The 13,480-nt window shown below is 40.7% G+C and overlaps 1 protein-coding gene across 2 annotated transcripts in view; it reads right to left on the bottom strand.

Moving 5' to 3' along the window:
• LRP1 (LDL receptor related protein 1) overlaps window positions 1–13,480 on the bottom strand; it is a 132,392-nt gene that overhangs the window by 17,124 nt on the left and 101,788 nt on the right. For both annotated transcript variants that reach the window (XM_053455716.1, XM_053455717.1), the window contains exons 43-65: window positions 13,233–13,437; window positions 12,723–12,915; window positions 12,443–12,565; window positions 11,526–11,654; window positions 11,123–11,242; window positions 9,814–9,927; window positions 9,276–9,425; window positions 8,731–8,853; window positions 8,262–8,378; window positions 7,995–8,123; window positions 6,984–7,106; window positions 6,585–6,725; window positions 5,186–5,373; window positions 4,673–4,865; window positions 4,393–4,478; window positions 3,685–3,804; window positions 2,965–3,152; window positions 2,599–2,804; window positions 2,141–2,329; window positions 1,623–1,771; window positions 1,354–1,447; window positions 1,093–1,209; window positions 590–709 (exon numbers count right to left, since the gene is read on the bottom strand). In XM_053455716.1, the coding sequence (XP_053311691.1) occupies window positions 590–709; window positions 1,093–1,209; window positions 1,354–1,447; window positions 1,623–1,771; window positions 2,141–2,329; window positions 2,599–2,804; window positions 2,965–3,152; window positions 3,685–3,804; window positions 4,393–4,478; window positions 4,673–4,865; window positions 5,186–5,373; window positions 6,585–6,725; window positions 6,984–7,106; window positions 7,995–8,123; window positions 8,262–8,378; window positions 8,731–8,853; window positions 9,276–9,425; window positions 9,814–9,927; window positions 11,123–11,242; window positions 11,526–11,654; window positions 12,443–12,565; window positions 12,723–12,915; window positions 13,233–13,437 (3,317 nt within the window). The remainder of the gene's footprint in view (window positions 1–589; window positions 710–1,092; window positions 1,210–1,353; window positions 1,448–1,622; window positions 1,772–2,140; window positions 2,330–2,598; window positions 2,805–2,964; window positions 3,153–3,684; window positions 3,805–4,392; window positions 4,479–4,672; window positions 4,866–5,185; window positions 5,374–6,584; window positions 6,726–6,983; window positions 7,107–7,994; window positions 8,124–8,261; window positions 8,379–8,730; window positions 8,854–9,275; window positions 9,426–9,813; window positions 9,928–11,122; window positions 11,243–11,525; window positions 11,655–12,442; window positions 12,566–12,722; window positions 12,916–13,232; window positions 13,438–13,480) is intronic.

Raw genomic sequence — 13,480 nt, 5'->3', positions numbered from 1 at the left:
CAATAAGAGAAAGCAAGTAAGTAATGTAAGCATCCCCTAACATATTCAATAAAACCACAGAATACAATTCAGATGCAGACGCACTTCACAACCCACGGGGCTTATATCCGTATGCTGGTAATAAACGTAAGAAGCCATGGAGAATACACCTCTCTGTGTGGACTGAAGGTCACAGGGACCATAGGCGCCAGAGGCAATAGATATCAATACTGTCTTTGTTTGATTAACACTATATCACAAGCGAAGGTAAAACTAGCAGGATGCATTTCCTGGCTGTTGGTTAACTATAAATACCATGACCATAAGCCAAGTATTGAAACAGAACTTGGGAATTCTATTTCATAATAAAAGCGCCAACGCATCTTGATATGCACACAGTACTAGGACTTCAATTAACCAGATGTGGCTTTAATAACTGGTGGAAAAAGCTATATTCTTTAGTCGCCTTAACATTTTAAGCATAATTTCATTTTTCTCATGAATAGTGAATCCACCTTATAGTCCAAGTGATTATTAAGCCCAATAATGGTTATATTAGCAAAGGAGCTTTTAGATGAGCACCTTTCCCTTTTACAACTAATACACTCACGGCAATCCTTCTCGTCTTCTCCATCCCCACAGTTGTCTTGTCCATTGCAGCGGAAAATGCCAGGGATGCAGCGATTGGTATTGGTGCATTTGAACTGGCTGGGAAGGCACACGTGGATGTCTGTACAAAGAAACAGCAGGTGAGAAACAGAAGACACCGACCTTCTAAAAACAGATAGCGAACCGTTTTCAAAGACAATACATTCATCAACACCAACAGCTATGGTTACTTTCTGAAAAGCACCAATGCCAGGTAGAGGATAAATATTACTGCTTCCTAAAGCATTGCCATGATATGAACAAATCCTAAGTCTAAGGAGCACAAACTTTTTGTAGGTGGTACTTTTAATTCACACGATTTGGCCGGAATTTATGCCAACACAATTGAGAATTCTGAACAATGTGTTGTTTACAATGTTACATTTAAACTGTACACGCCTATTACACAATGCCGAGACATTATCAGATCACTTGTTACACAAAAAACTAGTAGCTGCGGCTTACCGCAGTTGGCTTCATCCGAGTTGTCCTGGCAGTCATTGTCTCCATCACAGATAAAAGCAGGATTGGTGCAGATTCCAGTGGAGCATTGGAACTGACCAGGCCGGCACTTGAATTCCGCTGCAGGGAGAAGAAAAAAAAAAACATCACAACATGTTTATGCTTTTTTACGTTTTTCACCAATATTTAACATGATCGAGTATGAAGGCAAGAAAGCAAATAACCGTAGACCAGACAATGAGGGATAGGAGTTATGGGACTTACGACAGTCAGCAGGCTCATCAGATCGGTCTCCGCAATCATCCTCCGTGTCACACTTCCACCAGAACGGGATACATTTGTCATTTTTGCAGACAAACTAACAAGGAAGAAAAAATACAAAAGGGACCAAGTCATGTACATGATTTTCAATTTGGATGTATAATTATATCTTGCTCCAACCAAATAAGATGTGTTTAGTGCCAGAGAGGAGGTAGCATGTTGCAGACCCAGGCACTGTTACAAGTAAACTGTATTTGCCCCAGCTTACGTACTTGGCTAGCGGTGCAGTTAGACACGCATGTTTTCCCGTCTGCTCCAAGGTAGAAGTTTGTTGGACATGCGCACTTATATCCTCCACCAGGAGCAAGAAGGCACAGATTGCTGCAGCCGCCATTGTTCTTTTTGCAGGGATGATTAGGAACTGAAACAGAAGAGGCACTTTATTACACAAGTGCATTATAACCATGAGTGTGTGCATCCACATCTAAACTGCAATGTTATACACACATATATATATTTACCATTTTGTAACCCAACCAAAATTAATATTACACGTATAATTAACAAGCCGCACGCTAAAGCCTCACTCCTCAACTATGATGTGAATTCAGTACATACTCTAGAACCGAAGCCTGATGATGTACAACTGAGCTTTAGACTAATTGTTTGTTATTATTTATTGTTTTATATAGCACCATCAAATTGCGCGGCTGCTGTAAAATGGGATGGATACGACTGTTATAGAAGTGGCCAGATGATACAATAGTTTTTACGAAACCTGTAAACTCACCGTCTGGCTGGCGGTACAGGTGGTAGATATGGATGTCCATTGGCCGGTGGAGGGTGCTGATCAGCATGGTTTTGTTTGATCCATTGGTTTTGTGAGCTCTGTTTATAGACTTGGTCTCCCAATCTGTCCAGTATATGTAATCCTCAAACAGAGTCAGAGCAAAAATGTGCGGGATATCCTGACTAAGCACTGTAGGGAGAAACAAGAAGGTTAATAAACCCGGGTGCATACGTTCCATTGCATCCAGCTTCATTCATACCACACTTATTCTTTTGGATTTTCAAGGAACCTGAACATCTTTATTAAAATGCTCTGTTTTACTACTCCCATTTTTGATGCCTCTCTCCCCAATTTTCCCAAGATCCCGATGACCACAGGAACAGTATAATAACTGTAAATAACCTGTATATTTGCGTTAATATAAATGACTGTACATTGCATTTAGACGTGCCGCGTACCTATGTGCCGATTGTTGCCATCAAGGTCTGCAAACTGAATGTAGTCCTCTCTGGCATCTGCCCAGTATATTCTACCGTTGACATAATCCAGTGTTAGGCCATTGGGCCACGTGATCTTGGTGTCCACAATGACGCTGCGGTTGGTGCCATCCATGCCAATCTTACCAATGAGAGAGTTGTCTCCCCAGTCAGTCCAGTACAGGTAACTGAAGAAAAGGATTAAAAACAAAAACAATCAACTATCGAATAGAAGTCTCAATCTCGCCAACGTCAAATGGCCACCGTATGCAACCTGAGCAGAATGGCCATCTATCTGTAGGTACAGTGGAAGGAGATTTAACATTTTATGGCCGGCAGGACACTCACCCATGCTGTACATCAACCACCAGTGCACGTGGTTCCCTCAGGCCAGAGTTAACCAGTACGGTGCGATACGCCCCATTTAGTTTAGAAACTTCAATGGTGTCTCTGCCTTTGTCGCACCAGTACAGGTTACCACCAACCCAGTCGACAGCCAGGCCATCTGGATTACTGAGCCCAGTGCGATGCAGAACCTGCACAAGAAATAACATTCAGTATTCAACATAAAATGAACTGTCAAATGCAATATATAGTCCATACGTTGTTTTTTAAAACATAAGTTTATTTTAAAACAAAAGCCCTTAAACCAGGAATAACAAGATTTCTATAAACATAAGGCCACAGGATATTAAGTATCTCACTGCCAACTGATCTTTTCATGTTCTATAATGATATGATTATAATATGTATATAACACCACATTTAATGGAATGATAAAATGCACAACTAGTCTTTAAAACTGTTGTATGTTCTTTAAGATTTACAGCTTAGACTTTACTAGTCCATAAGCAGCACAGAGTTGCCCTTACTACCGAGCCTAGCAAGATCTGAAAAGGGGTGTGAATCCAGAAACATCAAAGAATAAATTACATGAATAAATACCGATGTGGAAGTCATTGACATAGCTTTTCAAAAGATTCAAAATATTTTCCCCTTGGGGGAAAAATTCAAGTTCAGGTGCTATTTGTAAGGTTAGTACATAGAATAAAAGATCCGGCCATTTACCTGTACGTTGCTGCCGTTGATGTGCATGCGGCGTATCATGCTGCCCTGAGTGGTGACATCAGTCCAGTAAATCATCTCCTCACGGTAATCAAAGTCCAAAGCTACTGCATTATTCAGGCCCTGCGGGAAAACACAGGCAAGCATTTTATTTCTGTATATTTTATGGAGACTGTAAACACACACAAAAAATGTAGTCTCTGCATTTTCAGCCATCCAACACCACACATCCCTGGTGATGCATTAAAAAACCAAGCTAGAATGACATGTGTACCTATTGTAACGCATTAAATCCTGCAGAAAATACCAGCTTGAGTACTGGTCCAAGGAAATATTATTTTTGTGACAATGGATAAAAAAAAAAAAAAAAAAAAAAAAAGACATGTTCTTCTACAAATTGCAATCTCTCTTTTTTCATATTGAACTGGGTTAAGGCTTCTATCAATATTTCTCAAGGGGGGAAATAGTAAAAAGATAGACCTTCTGGAATACAGGATTTTATCTATTAGTATTTGGCAGGCGTCAGCTTTCATTAACATATAAAGTATCTCTAAAACATTACCTTGACACACAAGCTATAGGTGTTAGCATATGAATATTATTATGCTTGATAAAGTTATTTGACGGTAACAGTTCTCCTTTAAGGTATTTACATACACGGTAGATTACTTGAATTATTGTCTAGAACACCATTAAGCGATAAAGGCTCACCTGTTTAAGCAACGTGTAATTCGTGCCTCCAAGACTCAGCTTCCTCAAATAGTACCGGTTTGCAAATATTAAGAATGGCTCTTCATCTTAGTAACAGGGGAAACAAATAAAAAACACAATAAGACAGCTACTTAAAACTCTGCAAGGTGGGCATGAACAAAACTTAACAGAATAATGCCAAGAGCACACATTTTTATATTGTTGTTTATTATGATAATGATAGACAAACTTTACTGGCATTACCAAACGTAATACTAATATGATAAGTAGATCATCTCACCTGCAGCTGAACCAGTGACTTTACAGCTGTTGGGATTATCGCCACGGATCTCATAGCCTTCCACACATAGGCAGCGGTAGCTTCCAAGCATGTTGACGCACCTTTGGCTGCAGGGGTAAGTTGTTGTGCACTCGTCAATGTCAACACATGTCTTGCCATCGTCCTTCAACCGGAAGCCAGGACGGCATCTGCACTGCATGGGGCAAAAGAAAAAAAAAATCTCATTTCAGAAGCAATGGTTACCATCAGATGTGATCTCCCAAGGGAATATATATTCGGCTTCTCCAGTAGGTATATTTATGCCAACCCTGTCCTATATTATCAGCAACCCGAAACAATATCCTACTATTCACCATACCAGTTCTCCAAGCACAGAGACGGAGAAAAGGTTTCTCTCTTTATTCACAGATAACAAGGCATATAACTCACTTGTCAGGAGAGTAAGGCGAACGTAACAAGATGAAAGTGTCAAAAGATGACAGATCCATCCCAAACCTCCCTCCTCCTTTGTACCTTGTATCCGATTTTCAGGTCCTCGCATTCCTGGCTGCAGCCGCTCAGTCGCTTATTCAGACATTCATTGACAAAACAGTTGAGTTCATCAGAACCATCCTCGCAATCGGAATTGTTGTCACACACAAGCTGATCTGGGATACACTTTCCGTTCTTACATTGGAAGAAGGTGTCATTGCATTTGCCCTCTGAAACGGCAACATCGACAACAAAGTTTAAAAATGAGCGTGGTAGGTTAGAATCATCTAGAAACGTTACGGTTATGTAAAAGTTTGGAGCTCAGGAGAGATTTTTTCAGTAATATCCGTAATAGGCTGGAAAAGGAAATTAAATAATATGGTCCACTGACTTGGCAGCTAAATTTGTTGTCAGGCCTGTAAAATCTATTTTAGGGCTGAATTGTTGAATTTAACACAGAAAAAGTCCATAAGGGAGTCTGCAGTTACAGATAAGATGAACCCTGCATATTGCACTTTTATTCTTACGGTATAATAGACAGGGTCGCAACAAATGAACGAATACTGAGAGCAGTAAAACGCCTGCAATATGAAGGCATCGTGTTAAGTAAAACACACATAAATCAGGGTTCCGAGCACTAGTGATAAGAAGTGGGATCATTCATCTTTCATCTGGACAATTGCTCAATAAACGGGAACCATGAATCAGAGACCTACACTACAGGTTAGTGATGCATTTTAAATTACTATTCATGATGGGATTTGCTGCAAATTTCCTTTTATACAAGGCTTACACAAAAACACAAAGTCTTCCAGAAACATGATGAAATTTGGACCACTTATGCAAAAAAATTCTACTTTTATGCTGTGATGACATCATAATGAGTTTGTGTTAAAAAGTGCCTTTAAAAATATGCGTACCATAATGCCTCGTCACAGACTGGTTTATATTATATATATAGATTCAGTACCAAAGCAGATTCTTGTGGTTGATTTAATGACCTGTATGTTTCATCTATGTGGTTTGTCTGTCTTTGGCTGTAAAAATGTTAACAAATGCTGATATTACTAAAGGCCCAAAAGACCATCAGTTGTTACTAAATTAAATGCTGCGTTCTGCACTTTCAGCCGCAAGAGATGGAAAAGGCCCAAAGTACAAGCTTTTTTGCAGTAAAAAACAAAACTCATTGGGATAGATGAGAAGAGGATTATATGTAACGTAACTTGTATAACTGGACATAGATGTTGCCTGTCTGACATAAAAAAGAAAAAAAAGGATCTTTGGAGAACCTTAAACAGCAAAAGTAATGATTAGGATCTATTGCTACCAGGAACAGTGACACCCCCCTAATATTATATATATATATATATATATATATATATTTAGTAATATGATGTCTGTTATTTCATTGACATCTCTATGTTAAAACCACCCATCTCACCTGTACCCAAGCAACGAGGATTTTTTGGTGCTTCATCTGAGTTATCATGGCAGTCAAACTCTCCATCGCATTCCCATTGCTTGTTCAACAGACACCTGCCATTGGCACAACGAAACTCATCTGGACCACATGTCGGATACTCTGTGGGGGAAACAGGGGGTTTATTAGGCCACTGTGCACTTTGTATACATAATACCAGGGATAGCCAATGCATATATCATATTTAAAACACATTGAAATAACATATAAACTGAAAATGAATTGAGAGACTGAGTGATCATTAGCACCTTATCAGCTATAACGCTTACACTGAGCATTATTACACAGAGCCCATACAGGACAGCCTGTTGTCCATTGCCCTCATTAGGGTAGCAATCTTCTGTTAGATGAGAAACTCACCACATTCTGGAGACTCGTCGGACCCGTCGCTGCAGTCCGTATCATGGTCGCACACAAATTGCTTGGGAATACATTGACGGTTCTGGCACATAAATTCTTTGGAGTCACAAGTATTGTTGAAAACTAAAGCGAGAAAGAAAGTCCAAAAGAGTCAAGTCTTAGAACTGCAGAATAACTTAAAAACAGCCCAATCTCTACAGGTGGGAATAGAAGCCGGCAGAGCAAAGCAGGACTTTACACACAGATGGCTCTGCCCTAGAAAAGTAACAGTTTATATTAGGCTAGGTTGATATTTGAAACAAACAGAATATTTAATCATGATAATTGCCAGTTCAAAAGATGCAAGCTCCATCGGTGTAGATTCCTGGCTTTGATGTTAAAATCAAACAAAATGAATGTTTCACTAGATCCAATCTATTATTAATTTATTAATTAAAGTAATTTCTACTTCGGGGAACTCAAGTCCCCAATTGTGCAGGTGTTCAGCATATCCTACGAATCATTATAATAACTTTAATAGACCGATACTAGTGTTAGGAAATACTTGGCTGGGAAGCACTACTGTAGTCAAAAAGAGAGAAGATCCTCAGCAATATTTTGTGCCAGCAGAGATATCTTTGTGGTACTCCGAATGACCACCTAGAATGGTTGCCCCGCCTATGCCCACTGTACCAAATATAAATGGCGAGCATGAGCAACAGCCAGAACCCCAAAATATTTTATCGCTGTTCAAACTCTGCCCTCTATTTTAAGTTCCATAGCAATGCATCATCACAGACTCTTGCCACATCTCATATTTACGCTATTAATATTATGCTTTGACGTACTAAAATAACAAACGTCTCTCTGAAAAGCATAACCAACTTTGGTCATAAATTGATTTTTACATCCGAAGAACACCAGCATAAATAAATATAGATGGATGCTGAAACAGTTAATTGCTTCCCTTTAATTGAACATTTCACCTACTAGATCTCAAAAACCCAGCCCAGTCCCTTAGGTCTTACTCACCACAACCAGCATGAACGCTCTCATCTGATCCATCTTGGCAGTCTTTGTCCCCATCACACAGCCAGCGCCGTGGAACACACAAGTGGGTGCTGGGACACTGGTATGATTCTGGACTACAAGTGGTATGTTCTACAGGAGAAAAAAAAAGTGTCCAACTTTTCATGCGTCTGTGTAATTCTTACCTTAAAAGGCCAGCTAAGGACCATCAAAGCTGTATCCTCCCAATGGCCACATAATGCCAGTCTTCTACCCCTGTTTTTGACTTACTACAGCGGCTGTCTTCATCTGATTTATCTCCACAGTCATCAGAGCCATCACAAACCCAGTGCTTGGAGATGCATCGATGGTTACTGCACTCAAACTGCATGGAAGTGCAGAACTTGTCTGTGAAAACAGAACAAACATAACCAGTTACATTATAGAGAGAAAACCGACATTCAACAACATATCATGTAGACTGAATGCATGTGCTTTTCATACAAACCACGCAGTCCATGTATCAGAGATTGAATGTGCTTTGAAGGCACAGTACGATCTCAGAAGCTTGAATGGTTGCTTCTGTGCTTTGACACTTCTTTAAACCATACATTGCAGGTACCCACACAAAGACAATTAATATCAAATATGTAAAAACGAGAAACGTGGGAAGGTTTTGGCAGATTTTGGCAAGTTTCAGGAATCTATATGCAAGGGTTAAGACATGATTTAGCCAGTGTTGGACACTACTGAAACATACCACAGTGAGTCTCATCTTCACCATTTTCACAGTCATTCTCCTTGTCACAGGTCCAGCTCATAGGGATGCAGCGTCCACTCTGGCAGGCAAAGTAATTCACTGGGCACTTAGGTTTACGAACCCCTGCAAGATAACCAGACTGGATAGAATAAGAACTGAACAGGCATTTATAGGGTCCAACAAGAAGCTGTACACTGCAACAACTGGGAATTTTATAGAGCTCCATAGGTATACCAGCAACCTGCATCTTATAAGTAGGTTGGTTAAAAACTAAAGCATACCTGACCCCGAGAACAAATACATTTGAGTATGCGTGTTAACAAAAAAATATAGCTGGGTAAAATTGCTGACCCTCCTAACATGGTCCGCACTATGGCACCCTGGCAACATTCATCTGTAATGAAGATCGCTACTATGCAATTTAACGCAATACGTGCTCTTTTAGTTGATGATATAGCACAAAGTACTATTGGCAAACGATATACTGCTACCATGATTGGCTACAGCAAAGGTCAGCATACCCACCATGCAAGGTAGATTCTCACCTGGACAGCTGGTTTCATCTGAGAAGTCCCCACAATCATTTGAGCCATCGCAGACCCAACTTGGCGCATAACAAAGAGAAGTCCGCTCACACTTCTGGAAGGTCAGGCCCTTCACCCCAAGCTTAAAATACTTGCTGCAGTCAGTGATGTCTATAGGCAAATAGGGGCATCAGGAAAGAGATGGGAGAACATGATTCGTTTAGATTAAAAAGGTAGCTTTTTTCCTCTTCCTGCATTCTTTCCTTAAATACACACCCATGCACTTTAGTAGGTTGCGCATTAATGTTTCAATTCATTAACATCAAGAAATATAAAATTACGTATGCACATTTACAGTATTTAACGTTGTCGGTTCTCCGCACAGGGTCTACAGTAGGTTATGGGATTGTTTTATTTTCATGAAACCCTGTGCAAATCTTCTTCTTATAAATAGAGTGCCGCCCACGTTACGAGTTACTCATTCTAGCCAAGCTACTCCCAACATCAGTCTTTTACTTCCAACAATGGGTGGCCATGCTGGTCTACAGGACAAACTTACTGCAGTGCATTTCATCGGACGCATCCTCACAGTCCACAAGCTGGTTACAGCGGCTCGAGTTTCCAATACAGGTCCCGTCCCGGCAACGAAACTCCTCGGGAGCACAGCTTGTCTCTGAAAACAGGGAGAGAAGGGAAATATGTTTGCCATACACTAATAAATCCAAAATAAGTTGTTGAGGGCGAAATAGCATAAGAGATAAATTATACCAAGTACATGTTTCTCATACAATTTTTTTTTATGGCAAGCTCAGTATGATATAGCTTAGATAATGCTTGACATTACTTGACATCCAACATTACTGAAACAGGAGCTAAGAAAAAACTTCCAAACCATGTGTTTCTAAAAAAATGTCTTCAATGGCACATCAACATATGTCTAGACCATTTAGGTTAAAGCCGCAGATCCCGACACCTTTCTAAAACATAGTTAGGCCTAAGCAGTATAGAGCAGTCATGGCGAAAGTTTTTGGGCCCGAGTGCCCAATTCTCTCCATCAAAGTTGCAGACCTTAAAGTACCAACACTGCATCTTAAGTGGAGCAGAAGTTTTTTCGGTACAAAATTACTATACACAATAGTGTGCATCAATTTACCCATATAAATTATGCTTGGTTTTTTAAGCATAGAAACATAGACTGCAGATAATAACTAACTATTTGGCACATCTATCTGCCCAAACAGAAAAACACATGAAAAGAGGGTCTATTCGTCTAATTCACACAGTTCATCCACACATTCATTCTCTCACTCTTTATTTCTATATTTTTACTATCCTTCTCATTATCTATCCCTCCCCTCCCTTTGTAGTTCTCATACCCTGCTGAAGTCCTGCGATTGGAGCACAATGCCTCTTTCCTGCTGCTGTGCTACGGTGCGACCAAGATAGAGGCCTCACGCCCCCACCGCTGCAGTCATGGCAGCACCAAGGCAGGTCGCGGCAGGTCGCGGAGGAAACAGGAGGGCGCCGATCGGTTGCTGAAAACTTTTTCAGGCTCGACCACTCAGCTCCCCTCTCTCTCCTCCCACAAACCCTGGCCCTGTCAGTCAGCAACCTGGTCGCGTGCCACAACTGAAGGCTTTACGTGCCCGTTTGGATATCCTAGCAGAGTCTAGTAGAGTACCAGCAATGGTGGGGGGGGGGGACGACATAATTTTCAGGCTACATACTAAGTGTTCATATGCTGACAGCTATCTCATTCTCATATGCCAAAACTAGTAGGATAAACGTGATGAAGCAATGCATAAACACCAATAATGCTGGACGTATCAAGCAACAGCGCAGGATATTCATGCAGCCAAGACACTCACTGTTACAGGATATCTCATCAGAATTGTCTCCACAGTCATCGAGTCCATTGCACCAGTAAGACCTGGAGATACACCTGCCATTGGCACAGTGCAAGAAGCCTTTCTTGCAGCGGCGGTTGCCTGTGGACAAATTTGTGTGAAAAATAATGAAAATATAACCAAGTAAAGTGTTAGCTCACAAACACACTGATGAACCATTCTGATGAATAATTATTTCATCATATGTATACGTATTTCCACGCTTAACACTACAGCTACATAACCTATTACAGAAATGAAATATTTGCTTCTAATCATTTTACTGTGACTGGTGGTTCCCTCTACAGATGAGTTAGATAACAAAAGAACCAAAGATTCTTCTAATGTTTTCCTTAAATGTCCAGGATCATGGCTGATGTCTTACTGCAGTATGTTTGCTTCTCATCTGCTTTGTCCTTGCAGTGGGCCACACCATCGCACGTCAGGCTATAGTTAATACAGTCACCATTCCCACACTCAAATTCATCATGTGGGTTGCAGGTGGAGTTCAGACCTGGTAAATAAGATAAAACCGTAAAAGAAGAATTAGAACATGGGCTGAGAAGAATGCTGAGGTTAAGATTTGTTTGGACAGCTGTAACACATCTTTTTAAATCAATCTTGTAAGTTGCATTCTGGAACATTAAGCACATTCCACTAGAATTCAAGGACAAGAGGTGATAAAAAAAAATCTAGGAAGCTAAAGGCAGGAAATGATTCTCACTCTAGGGCATCTGTATTATTCTGACCTCTCAGAGTACTTATGCAAAAGGGAAGAACCGCAGGTACAGCCTCTCCCCCATTCCTCCCATGGGGAGAGGGTGTGCATGAAATGCTCTGGGAGGCCTGGTTCAGGGAGAAATGGACAAAGAAAGAAGACACGGGGGAAGTAGAAGAAGAAAGAAGAACACGAAGAGGCAAAAGAAGAAGTGGAGCTGCAGGAGACATTGAGATAGAGGGAATTTGGGAAACTGTTACAAAATAAATTACTGCAATGACCCCATAGTTCCTTAGACACAAAGCATAGAATTTTCTTACAAGCGAGCTACTGAGCCGGGGATCAAAAAAGAAAGCATTTGGAACAGTATTGGTGGTATAAATGCAGTTTTTCAATCAGCCTAGGGCATCACCATCAGTGGTGGCCACCTGCGAAGGAGCAGATATCTGTTCTTCATTACCTGCTTCATCAAGTCCCATGCTCTAAGCAGGTTACTGGGAAGTTATGTGTTATCTAAGTACCATGAGCAGCAAGTAACAGAGGTCTGCTGGAAGAGGCACAATCACCTGCACCATTGGACATACCTCTACAAGTAAAATCTTCCTGCAGAATGCGATCTCCCCGGCATGAGCAGTTTACCTTTCCATCAGCAGTAAGGAGACACAAGTCTTGACAAATCGAGTTGTTTCTACAAGGGGATAATTCACCTACACCAGAAAAACATAAAAAGCCATGTTAACTGCAGCAATGCTGAAATAAAACAAATAATGCTAAAGAGACGCACTGGTCATACAGCTTTTTATATCAATCACATCTTACAATAAAAAATACAGCACATGCCATGCTCCATTACAGAATACTTACAGCTGTTTGTATCATTTGCCACAGCGATGATGCCCATGGGCTGCTGCGGGATATCACCTCTGAGAAGCTTTAGATCTGAGCCAACATATTTGTTGGCCCTCTGAACCGAACGACGTACCCAGTCTGTCCAAAATATATAGTCCCCATAAACAGCCAGACCAAAGGGATGGACGGGATCAGTCTTCAAAATAGCCTAATAAAGAGAAGGCAAAAATGTAAAGATGCAAGTAAGAAGGTGAAAAAGGAGGAGATGCAAAACAATTGTAAAGTTATGAACTTATCAGCGCAAGTTTACTGGAAAGTGCCCTACCAAAACATCTTGAGAAGGCATTAATAAAATACAAATAAAATATAGGCTGCTTTGATATGATCAATCTAGTTCGCTACCCTTCATTTTCCAAGCAATTACACACCTGCATGGCCTTACTACCGAGAGCAGACTAATAATGTGTAGGGGTATATATTATGCCCATATCATAAATAGATGAATAGCACCCAAAGACCACTTACATATCTCTCAGAGCCATCATACTCGCATCGCTCAATTTTGTCGAGGGTTGCATCAGAAAAATAAAGCTTTTCTGCCCGATGGTCAATGGCTAGGCCATTGGGAGTTCGGATGTCCTTGTCTATGATGATCACCACATTCCCTCCTGAGAGAGAGGCCCGCATAATACTGGGGTGCTGCTCATTCCAGTTGGTCCAGAACATAAGACTGGAGAAAACAAAAAGATATTGAAAGAACACTGCAAGCAAAA

Source organism: Spea bombifrons, chromosome 2 (assembly GCF_027358695.1).
Source record: "Spea bombifrons isolate aSpeBom1 chromosome 2, aSpeBom1.2.pri, whole genome shotgun sequence".
NCBI classification, from domain to species: domain Eukaryota; kingdom Metazoa; phylum Chordata; class Amphibia; order Anura; family Pelobatidae; genus Spea; species Spea bombifrons.
Note: the sequence above shows the minus strand (reverse complement) of the source record. Positions and strands in the feature narration are given on the sequence as shown.